The sequence below is a fragment of the Monopterus albus genome, unplaced genomic scaffold (genome assembly GCF_001952655.1).
Source record: "Monopterus albus unplaced genomic scaffold, M_albus_1.0 scaffold98.1, whole genome shotgun sequence".
NCBI lineage: Eukaryota > Metazoa > Chordata > Actinopteri > Synbranchiformes > Synbranchidae > Monopterus > Monopterus albus.
This window is the reverse complement of record NW_018127978.1, coordinates 2,702,183-2,718,368: the sequence shown is the minus strand read 5'-3', so window position 1 is coordinate 2,718,368 and position 16,186 is coordinate 2,702,183. Positions and strand designations below refer to the sequence as shown.

Genomic DNA, 16,186 nt, shown 5'->3' with positions numbered 1-16,186 from the left:
ATCCAAGTTTCAGAAATAGCAATTATATTAAAATAATGTTTTAGACTACTAAGATAATGTTTTATACTCTGAAAGTTTGCGTATAAACTTCTGCTATTAAAGTGAATTAGTGATAATTTGTTTTCAGTCTTGACATTGCTATTAAACTGCTCATCCGTGTAATACTTAGTTATTTTCAGAGTTCTTAAAAAAGTTTTTTTCAGGGTCAAAATCATCATCCGGTTCATGATAATGAATTTCAGTAGTTAAACTGTTCATCTGTGTAATACTTGCAGTTATTTTCAGAGTTCTTAAAAAAGTTTTTTTCAATGTGCAAACAATGTGCAAAATGAATGGCTAAGGCCTTTATCTCAGGGGCACAGCAGCTTTGTGACTACTGTAAAAAGCTGGTTCAGCCATGCGATGCCACTCTGGATTAAAAACACAGTGATGGGTTAATGGTTTAATGTTTGTAACCACTTTAAGTAAGATTTTGAGTACATGACTTGTAATTGAGTATTTTTACATTATTGTATGGCAACTTTTACTTCAATATATGATTTGAATACTTCTTGCCCCTCTGCTTTGAATCCCCTCCAGGATGACACTACCAAGTCAGTCTCCTCCTACAGTGGGACACATTGTTGGGCAGCAGCAGCTCACCTCATACCTGGAGAAAGCTCTGAATGTGGGCCCACGAAATGTTGTGTTGTTTCTTCAGGACAAGGTACATGCACCTTAAATGCTTTCTGCCACTCTATTACAAGAATACAGGGAAATAAATATACAGAGGATTTACTGTTATAGTTAATCTAGCCACAGGGGTTTCAAGCCAGTGACTTCTGTGCTGGTCCCAAGCCCAGATAAATACAGAAGGTTGTTTCAGGAAGGGCATCCGACATAAAATGTGTCAAATTTAAACATGCAAATCATCGGCATGAGTTCCATACCGGATCAGTCGAAGTGGAGTGCACAGACAAAATGAAGGGTTTATAAGACACGAACCGCTTCAGGTATTTAATCAACTGACTTTGGTGGAGATACTTAAATTGGTGATCACTGCTCATGTACAATCATTGTGCAGAAGGTGTGATACCAGGGCCAAACTGTCTAAACCTACATGTTCAGATCTTCTCCCTAATTGGGGGCTGTCTGATGATACAGGCAGAGGACACAGATGCAGCACTGTGCTGGAGCACCACTGATTGAGATTGTGTAGAAGAAGAAGAGAGTTGTTATCTGGCTTTTTTTTTTTTAAACAAAGCTATAAATGATGTTCTCACTCAATTTTACCAAAAGTTTGTGGAGCTGTTGTCTGCTTCATACACTTTGTGTATTTCTGGGTTCATTGCGGCAGCGGCCTCAGCGGACAGCATGTGTTTTTGACAACCTGAGGCTCTGCTGCATACAGTTTTACTAGAGGAAGAGAAAATACTGTATTTAGCAAACACAAAATTTTTTTATTCAATTCCTTAGTTAAGGATTACAGACAAGGTATCTCAGTGTGTATTATATACTGTATGCTGACAGCTGTCCTGCAGTGAGACTGTGCCTTCAGGAGCCTCCGCCAGTATGAAATCCCAATCTGTTTAAACAGCGGGACCCACATGGGGCTTAGATTATACATCAAATTCACATTTTTATCATAAATTATAGTGGCTAACTTTCTGTCAAACCTAGTCTGGTGGGTGTTGCACTATTCCCACAAGAAATAAGACTTTATGATATGCAGGTGCCCTTCTAATTGCCTCAGTAAAACTATAAAACAATAAAACCCTGGAAAATAGGATGCGGGTGAGGTGCAAAACTTGTGACTTCATCAAGAGCCGTAAATCACCTTTTCACACTTCACTCTGTGAAGGTCATTCCATATCTCTCTGCTGTTGGTCTACAGTATATGATGCCGGAGAAATCATTTTTGCTGTAATTTAGTTAGGGGGAATTGCCTGAATGTGGGACATATATTGCATTTAAGAATTCTCACATGTACTGCTATGTGAAGTCAGTACATTAAACCCACACCCAGTAGGCTACCATTCCAAAATCCCCAGGATGTGTTCCAGCGAGAGCAAAAGAGAAAATGCAGTTATAAGCTTTCACCCAGGGGAGTTGCTGTGGCTCAGGAGGTAGAGCGGGTCGTTTCCTAACCGGAGGATTAGCGGTTCAATTCCCCGCTTGTCTGGTCAACATTTCGAAGTGTCCTTGAGCAAGACACTGAACCCCCAGTTGCTCCCGGTGATGTCACCGGTGTGTGAATGTGTGAGTGCTTGAGAGTGCAAATGGGTGAATGGCCGAATAATGTGAAAGCGCTTTGAGTGTGCTGTAAAAGCGTAGAAAGGCGCTATACAAGTATTAAGACCATTTACCCAACCAGGCTGTCGCTACGTTAATGTCTCTTGCTTTGACATTACTCTTTACATTATCAGTAGAATGTTCCCAGCCAATGTATATCTTTTTCACCAAAATATAAGAGTCCATATTCATACACATTCTGAGACTAATTCAGATTACAGATGAATGTTCACAAAGAAGTTGTCTTCTTTCATTCTAGCACACTTTACTATTTATTTCTTAACTTAAGGATGTTAACCATGTTTAATAGAGCTTTGACTAGAAATGTGAAACCCAGTGTAAAAGGTAATAATAATTTATCTGGTGCAGTATCTTCTTCTACACACCCCTTTGTGAATACACCACAAAGACACGATATTTAATGTTCAAACTGATAAACTTTATTGGTTTTTACAAATATTCACTCATTTTGAATTTGATGCCTGCAACACGTTCCAAAAGAGCTGGGACAGGGGCAACAAAAGACTGGGAAAGTTGAGGAATGCTAAAAAAAAAAAAAAAAAAACCTGTTTGGAACAGTCCACAGGTGAGCATCATGTTTGGTTATAAAAGGAGCATCCCAAAAGGCTCAGTCATTCACTAGCAAGGTTTAGACATGGTTCACCACTTTGTGAACAACTGCGTGAGCAAATTGTCCAACAGTTTTAAGAACAATATTTCTCAATGTACAATTGCAAAGAATTTAGATATTTCATCATCTACAGTCCATAATATCATCAAAAGATTCAGAGAATCCAGAGAAATCTCTGTGCATAAGCGGCAAGGCCGTAAACCAACACTGAATGCCCGTGACCCTCAGGCAGCACTACATTAAAACGGGCATCATTCTGTAAAGGATATGGCCACGTGGGCTCAGGAACACTTCAGAAAACCATTGTCAGTTAACACAGTTTGTCATCTACAAATGCAAGTTAAAACTCTACCATGCAAAGTGAAAGCCATACATCAAAAATACCCAGAAATGCTGCTGGCTTTTCTGGGCCCGAGCTCATCTGAGATGGATTGATGCAAAGTGGCACACAGTGGTCTGATAAGTCCACGTTTCAAATTGTTTTTGGAAATCATGGACGTCATGTCCTCCGGGCTAAAGGGGAAAAGGACCATCCAGATTGTTATCGGCACAAAGTTCAAAGGCCAGCATCTGTGATGGTATGGGGGTGTGTTAGTGCCCATGGCATGGGTAACTTGCACATCTGTGAAGGCACCATTACTGCTGAAAAGTACATACAGGTTTTGGAGCAAAATATGCTGCCATTCAAGCGACGTCTTTTTCAGGGACATCCCTGCTTATTTCAGCAAGACAATGTCAAGCCACATTCTGCATGTGTTACAACAGCTTGACTTTGTAGTAAAAGAGTGCGGGTACTAGACTGGCCTGCCTGCCTGCAGTCCAGACCTGTCTCCCATTGAAAATGTGTGGCACATTATGAAGTGCAAAATATGACAACAGACCCCGGACTGTTGAGCAACATGAAGCAAGAATGGGAAAGAATTCTACTGACAAAGCTTCAACAATTAGTGTCCTCAGTTCCCAAGCGCTTATTACATATACACTATATTGCCAAAAGTATTCACTCGCCTGCCTTCACATGCAAATGACCTTGAGCAGCAACTGATTCTTAATCGATAGGCACCTTCCGCAGGCACCTTCTGTTGACATTCATTACCAACCTCATACTACCAGTCACCTTTGGCAAATTTAATCCACCCCTCCAAAAAATGGCCAAACAAAAGATGGAAAACAGGAGCTTTCAAGACAGGTGGGAGGAAGATTATCTGTTCATTAATGTAAAAGACAGACCTGTTTGTCTTGTGTGCGGTGCCAACATGGCTGTAACGAAAGAATATAACATAAGAAAACTCTATGAAACGAAACACCAATAAATTAGAGATGAAAAGAAGGCTGGTTTCATGGCAGAAAATGTTCACAAAACAATAAGAAATGAATGCCACTGATTTTTTTTTTTTATTTGAAATTTGATTTCTCACGTGTTTGTAATAAGTTTGCTTGTTCCAAATTCAATGTTTAAGCAACTTGTTTGTTTCCATATGAAAAAGTTTATCATTATATATCTGGAGAGAAAGGAAAACATGCTCGATTTTATTCAATATTTCAATATATAGAGTCTGGCCCGCAACTTTGTCCCAGTTTTTAATTTTAGCCCGCTGTGTATTTGAGTTTGACACCCCTGGATTATTAAGTGTTGTTTAAAGGTGTTGGGGACCCAGTTCTTTTCACCGTTAACGAGGCAGTCCAAGTAACTTCAAAACTGTGCTGATTTATTCAATGATCACAGGTAAAAATTAACATTACACGCTCAGGAGTCTTTGCACCTCCAACATGCACGCAGGCAGCTGAAAGATGAAAAGCCCCGAACCATAACAGGCCTATACATTATATCACTTTTGGCTAGCCCCATACTACACAGGAACGTCAAACCGTGACGTCTCCCAGTTCCAGCTTTGCAGCTGGCCATAGCAGTAGTCAAAGCATGAAGAAAATCAATGATGTCTGAATGTCTGTTGATTATGTGGTGTGTAGCTAAAACATTCTGACACGACCTCTAGTGACATGTCATGACATTAAACTTAAGAAAATATTATGACTACGATTATGGTTAAACACGTCATAACAATAATATTAAACCTTCTGTCTCCTAACAGTCATTAACTTTCTGTCTAGTTATCCTTGAACCCGAACAACCTAGAGTACCCCATGAGAATGACTAAGCATTTAACAGCCTGATCTAGACATCCTGTCTACTCTAAACATTTCTAATATATAAAGTATCTAACCAATGTCTATCTGACTAAAAATACCTAACAAAGGAAAGGTGATGTAACACCGTGGTAAAAATGCCCCTGTCCCAGCTCTTTTGGAATGTGTTGCAGGCATCAAATTCAAAATGAGTGAATATTTGCAAAAAACAGTAAAGTTTATCAATTTGAACATTAAATATCTTGTCTTTGTGGTGTATTCAATTAAATATGGGTGAAAAAGGATTTACAAGTCATTGTATTCTGTTTTAATTTACGTTTTACACAACATCCCTACTTCATTGCAATTGGGGTTTGTACTTTCAGCTGATCCTGTCGCCACAGCGATCATCAGTTGCCACCCAACTCACGATGCGCCTGCTAAAGCTGCCATGTTTTACCCCAGATGCCCTTCAGCTGACATTGTTAAAAAGTCATGAAGTCCTAATGACGCATTTCATAGTCCAGTACACACAAATAATATCCTCAATGTACTGGTGGACAGTACATGAAATCTTACCTGCCAAGTTCTTCATATAATCCTGCAGAATTTTATTAAACACATGAGAACAGCGGCACTCTGAAATCAATCATATTGATTGGTCAATCATATTAGACCACTTGACCTCAGGTGGAACATTTAGCAACAGTGCATGTAAATTTGAAACTTCAATTTAAAATCCTCTACGACCTCATATAAAGCTCTATGAGATTTAACACATTGCTTAGATAGTGTACCATTTGATACTTTTGTCCACTTTCCTCACAGGCAAGTATTACTGCATAATTTTTGCTATATAATCATTGAGCCTATACTCACCATAATGTGACACATAGAAAGCTGTATTTCCTTTTTTTCCCTCATTACAGTTACCTATTTCCCTATTACAATAAGAGAAAACTATATTTGAACCTCCTGTTCCTTGAGCTAAATATGTGACTGTACTTTAGACTCAGTTTTGAAATATTGAATCAGAAATCAGTGTGCAGTGAATTTGACAAACAGGAAGTGAGGCCTCTGACAAATCAACATTAATAAAATTCATTCACATTTTAACTAAATTTATAAAGATGTCATCCACATCCATTTGTCCTTTGCCATTTGGCTATGTGCAGTGTCAACAGCCAAAGGCACATTGTCACATTCCAGACATCAGCACCTGCAGCTCAGTCCTTTTTTTTTTTTTTTCCTTTTTTTTTCCCCTTGCTCTGGAAGTGCAGGGAAAAGGAGTTTGAAAAGTCAGCATGACTCGCACTGTCTTTGATGATGAATACATAAGAGGGGGACCGCAACCCTTGTTCATAGGTCCCCTTGCCCCACGGTTGCCCTATTGACCCCAGGTAAATCTGCCACGAGTCCACTCAGGACATCTGTCTCTCACATGATCCAACTTCCCACAGTGGAAGCACCTTACTCTTGGCCTGCAGGAAACCTTTTTTGTCCTCAGAGGTGTTCCAGCCCACCCCCATAGCTATGCGTATATCAGTGGGGGATGACGACGGTAGGCACTGAAGACGGAGGGGGTCCGACTGGCTCGACAACAGTCACAAGCACAGGCACCTTTCTCGTCCCCCTTTTTTTCAGCCGTGGAACAATGCACCCCTTCACGTTGGTGTGACATTGTACACACCAACAACAACAGTAAAGCTACACAACAATAAAAGACACCTATCACTCTGTCCCCTACGCAGCCCTCGGACTCTCTGATCACTGCATGATCCATCTTATTCCAACCTACAGGTAGAAACTTAAAGCTGTGAAGCTTGTGGTCAAAACAGTGAAGAGCTGGACTGAGGAGGCTAAGTCAGAGCTACAGGTCTGCTTTGACTGCACAGACTGAAGTGTATTTGAGACTGCAGCTATAGACGTGGGGGAACTCATTGACACTGTCACATCTTATATCAGCTTCTGTGAGGATGTGTGTGTGTGTGCCCAAAAAGACCTGCACATACTACAACAACAAGCCCTTGTTTACAGGAGGTTGTGTTAGAATGTTTTTAGCTACACACCACATAATCAACAGACATTCACACATTGATTTTCGTCATGCTTTGACTACTGCCCTGGCCAGCTGCAAAGCTGGCCCTGGGAGACATCATGGTTTGGCGTCTCCTGAGTAGAATGGGGTTAGCCCGAAGTGATATAATGTATAGGCCTGTTATTGTTCGGGGTCTTTCATCTTTCAGCTGCCTGTGTGCATGTTGGAGGTGCAAGATACCTGAGCGTGTAATGTTAATTTTTACCATTCATTGAATAAATCAGCACTGTTTTGAAGTTACTTGGACTGCCTCGTCTCTCAGAGTTAGCGTGGTTAAAAGTACCGGATGCAACAACAGCAAGACTCAAGCAGCTTCGTCATGCCAAAGAGGAGGCTTACAGATGTGGGGACAGGACTCTTGCACAACCAGGCGAGGAACACACTGACGAGGGAGATCAGAGCAGCAAAGAGGAGCTACTCTGAAACTCTGAAAGCCCAGGTTTCAGCCAACGACCCCTCATCTGTGTGGGGGAGCCTGATAGCTCCACTATCTCCCAGGACCTGAAGTGGATGTCCAACATCAGGACCATCATCAAGAAGGCACAGCAGAGGATGTACTTTCTGTGCCAGCTTAGGAAGTTCGACCTGCCTCAGGAGCTGCTGATACAGTTCTACATGGGAATCATCGAGTCTGTTCTCTGCACCTCCATCACTGTCTGGTTTGGCTCAACAACCGAATAGGACAAGTACAGACTTCAGCGGACAGTCAGGACTGCAGAAAAGATCATTGGTGTGAGCCTGCCCTCCATGGAGGACCTGTACACCTCACGGGTCAAAAGGAAGGTGGACAGGATCACTGCAGACCCCTCACACCCTGGACACAATCTGTTTGAACTCCTCCCCTCTGGACGGTGTTACAGGTCACTGTGCACCAAGACAACCAGGCACAGGGACAGTTTCTTCCCCCAGGCTGTCACTCTGATGAACGACAGTATGATTGGACAATAACCCTCAGTGCAGTACCTGTGTGTGTGTGTGTGTGTGTGTGTGTGTGTACATAAATATTGAGAGCCAATGTACCAGAGTCAAATTCCTCGTGTGTCTGACACACCTGGCCGATAAAGCAGATTCTAATTCTGATTATGTGAAGTGCAACAAGCTTTTTTGCAGTAAAAATAACAAACATTACCAAATCAATTACAATTTGAGCCAATGTAATCATTGTAAAACTGCATTGTTTTGTACTTTGTGTTGAATTTTTTTATGTGATGTTTTCTTTCTTTTTCTCAATTCCAGATGAGCATAGAAGACTTCACCATATATGGAGGAGCCTTTGGAAACAAGCAGGACAGTGTTTTCCCCAACCTTGAGGTAAGACATGATTCATAATGAAAATCATTGTAATGTTTGGAGTCCTTATATTTTATACTCATGAGCTGTTAATTCTCTTTGATAACATAAGTCTCAAGTTTCTGCACCAATATCTGGAACTTCACTACCATGGTGTGTCCAGTGAAGGATGATGTCTCTCTCCTGTGCCACAGGGGGCCCTGATGTCTTCTTCCTCCCTCCTGGTGTTACCTGCTGTGTCCTGGCCTGCTTCCAATGCAGTGATTGGCCAGCTGCAGGACCAATTAGAAACCTCCCCTCTGTACATGGACTCTGAGACACTGAGCCAACTGAGACTCAATGCCTCCTCACCTGCCTTGCTGGTGTTCAGGCTGCCTTACAGCCTTGGGTATGTACACTGGACAGAATCGGAGTGAAAGGGTTATAAATGAATACTTTTCTTTTTTCATTTTTTATTGCAACACAAAACACATTTACCAGACAGGGGACATAACATAGTAGATGAGACAACAGACATTAACAAAAGATTATTAAATTAAGGTATTAAATTGTTTGTGTGTGTGTGTGTGTGTGTGTATCCAACTCTATTGGGGGGGAGTAAATGCAAAGGAAAGGAAAGACAGAATTGTAGACAGATGATTGTAGTAATAAAATTTAAAAAGAAGAATAAAGCAATTTCAGTCATGTACATACAATTTATAGTTACTTATATATACAGTTTGTATACACATATTAATAAAACAAAAATAAATGAAAATAAAAAAGAAGGGGTAGGTTATATTTTCAGTTATTCTGGTTTGGTTGATAGGCATGATATACTCAAAACAGTAGCATGGACAATGAGGAAGATAACAGTAACAATAATGAAACAACAAGCAGCTTGTTATATTTCTAGGAGTTTGTGGGAATGTGCGTGGCCTCAGCCCCAGGTATCTGGTTTAAGTTAAAAGTGGTTAGAAACGGATTCCAAGTGTTAGTAAAAGTTGGTATATTATTCTTATGGGTGGATGATATTTTCATTAATGTGATATATTCTATGAGAAGGTTGGTCCAGTGGTTGATGTGTAATGAATTTTTAGATTTCCAGTTTAGAAAGATTGGTTTCTTGCCGATAGCTAGTGAGAGTGGTTTTTATATTTACTTGATAGGTGGTCAACTTCTGTGATATTACTGAGCAGGCAGAGTGATGGAGATGGAGGATTCTACAGATCAAGACAGTTGAGAGTTTCTCTGTCACCGCTACCCAGAGGGAGTAAACAGGTTGACAGGTTCAAGTAGCATGGAAGTAATCACTGGTGCAACCCAGAGTGTATTGTGAACAAGTATCTGTGTCAGTGAAACCTATTTTAAGCATTTTACCTTGTGTGATGTGAGTCCTGTGAATAGTCTTGTATTGTATAAGCTATAAGTTTATATTGGTAGTCATCAAGAAGATATTATTACAGATCTCGGTCCAGAAGTCAAGGTTGGGGGTAATGACAAATCCTTTTCCCCATTTAGTCATTGGTATTATTGTTGTGTCTGTATTTGACATTGGTTTACAAAGTTTAGATATTATCTTCTATTTATAATTTGTAAATGAATACTGTTTGAGAAACCAATAAAATGGATTAAGCTAGGGGTGGGACATGTACACAGACATGTGGTGGCCATATTGTAATTGTAGGTAACAACCAACTCAACCTTAAAAAAAAAACAAACAAACAAAAAGCCAGAGTTCCAGGGCTCATAAAGTGGTACTGAAGATGATATTTTATAGTTCACACAAGAACCGCCTGTCACCATGAGAACAAAATTATATCTTGTTTTAACCAAAGCATATCCACATGGTCGGCATGAAAATGAGTGCACAATGAGTCCCGCTGTGGAAGATGACCTCTCTGCAGGCACTCCAAATTATTCCCTGCCTAATTTTGCCAGTCGGGGGTATTTGTTTCATTGGTGTGGCGGGGTGGACATTTGTCTTGGCAGTCCACAAATTTGTAAGTGCAAAAACAGATTTGAGAGTGCAATCCCTGCCATGCATGCTCTCGTTTTTGATTCTGCGCTCTCAGATTTCTCCACTGGGGTTTGTGTGAAAGTTTGTCCACACCAAAAATTTTTGAAGTGCACACAACATGGTGCGAGTACTTTTCAGCTGGCAAATCAGAGTTTCAGAGGACAGGAGCAGATTTGTAAGAGCAGAATCGCATTTAAAATCAGCTAAAGATACCATCTCATCCAGTTTCATAGCCTCTTGTAATTTATTCCATTTGATTTTGGCCAATGTAACTTTTCTTTGACAGTTCCATTAACTCAGTCATGGCAGGCTCAGAATTTGGTGTCACAGCAGTATGACCTCACGGTGGCTTACCTAAAAGGATTCTAGTGAGTTTTAAATTTAGGGAAAGGACATGGCACTAGTATTTCATGCGGACTGGTGCATTCCTAGAATGTAGATCAGGGTTTTCCCTTGGTTTTCAGATGGCTTAGGTACTTTTATTCTGAGGGAGGGTTAAAATTATTCAAAGTTCTAATTCTAATTTAGTTAAATTAGCAATTTCTTTACTTCTTTACTGTGCCATCTCTATTATTACTATTCACAAGAATTATGGCTTTCTTCATGTATTCTTTGTGGAGGCAGCTGAAAGTACTCCTTTGCCCATCTAGGCAAACAAACAAAACACTAATGAACATGCAGGATTTGTTCTTGTGTAATATAACATAAAAGATGGACAGACAACAGCTCCTCATAACCATTTGCATGTACACCATCTCACAGAATATGCCACATTTAAATCATTGATGTGAGGGCAGTTGATAGTTTTACCAGTGAAACCATCTAATTTTGGCATGGTTGGAACTACAGAAACACTCAGCTCACTCTAAATATTCAGTGGTGTTACAGAGTGATGGCTCTTTACCTCATAAATGATCTTCAGCTAACAGCAGATAGTGGTGTTATCTGTTTCTCTACCAGCTGCAGCGAGGCCACAAACTCAATGATGGCAAGTTTCATTTCATCTTGTCATCAATTCAAGTCACTGAGTTAACATTATTGTATGTAACACAAGAGTCTGTCCTGTTGCAGCTTATGTTTCATTTTGAGATCAAGTCAGTGCATATAACTCATCATTGTTTTTACATTCGTTCTGATATGTTGCCTTTTTCCATTCTGTCGGCTTAGGCGCTGCACCAAAGCTTTTTTATGCTGAGGAAAACCCTGTAAATTGAGAAATACAGAGATATAGTGTGCCCATCCACAAATTGCCTTAAGTACACTAGTTGTATGATTTCTTGTCTTTTGTATAGGTCACACATGTACAGTATACTGATGTTTGTGAAGGTCAGTTCTTTACTGTTTTCATGTGTGAGATGCTGCCTTTGGTCTTTCTGGTGCGTTGTCAGTGCCCGTGAGGATTGTTATGGCATGATCATAGTGTTTCAGCTCCACTCGTGCCTCATAAAATATAATATACTGCTCACCTTTCTGCCACCAGGTGTCACAAAAATCCTTATTCTACAGTTAGAAAGACAGCTTCTCTGTAACAAACACATTTTAAATGCAGTATATCACACAGCTGCTGACATAAACCCATTTTTATGTTGACCTTGTCAGACAATGACCCAGTCATAAAATAGCATATGGAGTTCACCAGCAACCAGTTTGCAATTACTTATAGTTAACAACAATATGCTGAGACAAATCTGTTTGTATTTAGTTCTTGTTTGCTTCGATGTCTGACACCCAAGACAGAAAATCATGTAAATGGAACAGCCACAGTGGGGTTCAACTGTCCTACTTGAGCCTCAGAGATCTGTTAAATAACTATTAGTATTTCTAATGCCACAGTGATACTGGAAATACTGCTGAACTGACTGTGCTGTCAGGAGGTGCTCCAGTAGCTGGTCATTGAGCACTGCTGGTCTGAGAGGTGCAGAAAACAACACATGAGCAGCTCATGAGTTATATATCCTGCACATTGTTGATCAGTCAGGCATTACAGGCATAGTTTTTTTAAGATAGGGTTGTTGTTGTTGCACAGCAGCCATCAGACGTGACTGTACAAACAAGAGGTAGCTGTCCCTCCCTCTGCCCACATTACAAGCAGTACTATATATTTTATAGATTAATAGAAAAAACATAGAGCCAAGATAAGCCATGATTACAGGCCTTTGTCATTCCATCTGTTTGTTTTTAAAGTATGACCTACAGTAGGCCGACTTGATGGTGCTGATGGTATACTGTAAAATCTTAGTCGTTTCATGTGGCTTTATCTGTGTGACAGCTGTGTGTAAACTGAATGTGGCCTGCAGGCATTATACTGCCATGCTACGGCACAAATGTACATTATTGCAGCAGGGTGTGACACCTTGAAGCTTGAAGTGCTGCCATTGTACATTTTACTTTAAACAAGCATTCAGATGATTGAGTATACTCCAGAGAGTGGCCGGGCGCACCCTTAGGGATAAGGTGCGGAGCTCAGTCACTTGTGAGGAGCTCAGAGTAGAGCCGCTGCTCCTGCACGTTGAGCGGAACCAGTTGAGGTGGCTCGGGCACCTGTTTAGGATGCCCCCTGGACGCCTCCCTGGGGAGGTATTCCAGGCATGACCCTCCGGGAGAAGGTCTCGGGGCAGACCGGAGAGACTGTCTCCCGGCTGGCCTGGGAACACCTTGGGGTTCCTCCTGAGGAGCTAGAAGAGATCTGTGGGGAGAGGGGAGTCTGGGAGGCTCTGCTCAGGCTACTGCCCCCACAACCCAGTCCCGGATGAAGCCGATGAAGAGGAATGGATGGATTCAGATGCAGCCACTTAGAATTGCATGCAGATGGCATGCAGTCAGCCTTCCAGGAGCCTCCCTTCTCCTGTTGTCTGATAAAAGCCTATCTAGATTCCACAGTAATCATGCCCATTAACCCTATAAAACCATTTGTATCATATTTCATATGTGATGTTTCTGAGCAAAAAAAATCGCCCAAAATGCCCCATGTATCAAATGTGATACAAAAGAAATAGAAATAATCTAAATAATATGGCACCTCTATTCCTTTGTGCCTGGACTGTCTATGCATATATGGCAAATAAAAATCGTCAATCTTGAATTTTGAATCATGAATTATATTTTGGATTTTGTTAAAAGGTTTAATAAACATCTCAGTTCCGAAAAATTAGAATGTTCTGGCTATTTTTTGATGCGTCAGGCTTTACAAGGTTAAATTCCTTGATTTGCACTGTCACCATTAGATGGTGTTTTGTTCTCAAAAATACACAAACCACAGCATGACTGGCTGAAGTACAGTATTCACACTGCAGAGTTGAGTTTTTATTTAGGCCACGTTTTATACAATAGAATCAGAAGATTTAGGCCACATAACATAAGGCTATTATGGAGTTACAGCTTCTGTGCTATCGTAAAATGGTACTTATTTATACTCACTGATGCCGTTGTTAATAAATGACAGCCAAAATTGTTTTTACAAGTCTTCTTTGAAGTTACAGTGCCTTGCGAAAGTATACGGCCCCCTTGAACTTTGCGACCTTTTGCCACATTTCAGGCTTCAAACATAAAGATATAAAACTGTAATTTTTTGTGAAGAATCAACAACAAGTGGGACACAATCATGAAGTGGAACGAAATTTATTGGATATGTCAAACTTTTTTAACAAATAAAAAACTGAAAAATTGGGCGTGCAAAATTATTCAGCCCCCTTAAGTTAATACTTTGTAGCGCCACCTTTTGCTGCGATTACAGCTGTAAGTCACTTGGGGTATGTCTCTATCAGTTTTGCACATCGAGAGACGGAAATTTTTGCCCATTCCTCCTTGCAAAACAGCTCGAGCTCAGTGAGGTTGGATAGAGAGCGTTTGTGAACAGCAGTTTTCAGTTCTTTCCACAGATTCTCGATTGGATTCAGGTCTGGACTTTGACTTGGCCATTCTAACACCTGGATATGTTTATTTGTGAACCATTCCATTGTAGATTTGGCTTTATGTTTTGGATCATTGTCTTGTTGGAAGACAAATCTCCGTCCCAGTCTCAGGTCTGTTGCAGACTCCATCAGGTTTCCTTCCAGAATGGTCCTGTATTTGGCTCCATCCATCTTCCCATCAATTTTAACCATCTCCCCTGTCCCTGCTGAAGAAAAGCAGGCCCAAACCAGGATGCTGCCACCACCATGTTTGACAGTGGGGATGGTGTGTTCAGGGTGATGAGCTGTGTTGCTTTTACGCCAAACATAACATTTTGCATTGTTGCCAAAAAGTTCGATTTTGGTTTCATCTGACCAGAGCACCTTCTTCCACATGTTTGGTGTGTCTCCCAGGTGGCTTGTGGCAAACTTTAAACAACACTTTTTATGGATATCTTTAAGAAATGGCTTTCTTCTTGCCACTCTTCCATAAAGGCCAGATTTGTGCAGTATACGACTGATTGTTGTCCTATGGACAGAGTCTCCCACCTCAGCTGTAGATCTCTGCAGTTCATCCAGAGTGATCATGGGCCTCTTGGCTGCATCTCTGATCAGTCTTCTCCTTGTATGAGCTCCAATCGAGAATCTGTGGAAAGAACTGAAAACTGCTGTTCACAAATGCTCTCCATCCAACCTCACTGAGCTCGAGCTGTTTTGCAAGGAGGCATGGGCAAAAATTTCAGTCTCTCGATGTGCAAAACTGATAGAGACATACCCCAAGCGATTTACAGCTGTAATCGCAGCAAAAGGTGGCGCTACAACGTATTAACTTAAGGGGGTTGAATAATTTTGCACGCCCAATTTTTCAGTTTTTTATTTGTTAAAAACGTTTGAAATATCCAATAAATTTCGTTCCACTTCATGATTGTGTCCCACTTGTTGTTGATTCTTCACAAAAAATTACAGTTTTATATCTTTATGTTTGAAGCCTGAAATGTGGCAAAAGGTCGCAAAGTTCAAGGGGGCCGAATACTTTCGCAAGGCACTGTAGCCTCAACACTGGGTAAAATATTCCAACCCAATCCCGTACTTTGTGTACGCATTAACACGCACGTCCACTGAGCTTGATGGGGGAAGTGTGCGGACCTGTCACAGATCGGGCATGGTTCAACTGCAGCCTAGCCAGCAGTTTAAGATGGTTGCATCTGTAGGTTGTTTACACTGTGCAAATTACATTGTGCATTTCAGGGAGTTTCCTTTGTGACACCAAAGGCACCAGATGCACTTGCACATCATTGAAGAAAGTAACACAGCGATAATCAAGGACCATGGTAAATAATGATGTCCCATTCAATGATGTTACAGGCTTTATTGAGAGCAGGTACAGTCAGTACGACCTTGTGCACCGCTGTCACTCAGTTACACCTTCCTCAAATGATCAAGTTTCACAAAGACATACCTTTTCTTCTTCAAAGGGGATATACTTTGTGTCTATTTTTGTATTTTATAATGTCTGAAAAGCATCTGTAGGTGGCAAAGTGGGTGATGCATGCGTCTTTAACAGCCTGTGTGCTCCTACAGAACACAGTTTCTGGATCATTTTTGGTACAGTGCCATTAATGCAGTGAATACAATAAGCCTATATTTTTATTTTATTATTTTAAAAACATTTAAAATGTATATAGTGGCGTGTAAATGAATCATTGTGTAGATGGATAAATAAAAGATTTCACACATTTCTGTGACTCCCCTAAGATTTCATTTTGAGATTTTCATGGGATCTGCCAATCATGGGGTCTGAGACCCCCCCCTGTATTTTGCACACTGGTTGTTTGACCTAGTTTATTGTTTAATGGATGGCATTTAAGATTCTCACTTCT

At 40.7% G+C, this 16,186-nt stretch overlaps 1 protein-coding gene across 1 annotated transcript in view; it reads left to right on the top strand.

The window, feature by feature from the left end:
• The window catches only part of atp6ap1a (ATPase H+ transporting accessory protein 1a), a 39,958-nt gene that overhangs the window by 9,456 nt on the left and 14,316 nt on the right, over window positions 1-16,186 (top strand). Inside the window, exons 2-4 of the mRNA XM_020609158.1 lie at window positions 580-706; window positions 8,364-8,438; window positions 8,612-8,805. Of these exons, the coding sequence (XP_020464814.1) occupies window positions 580-706; window positions 8,364-8,438; window positions 8,612-8,805 (396 nt within the window). The remainder of the gene's footprint in view (window positions 1-579; window positions 707-8,363; window positions 8,439-8,611; window positions 8,806-16,186) is intronic.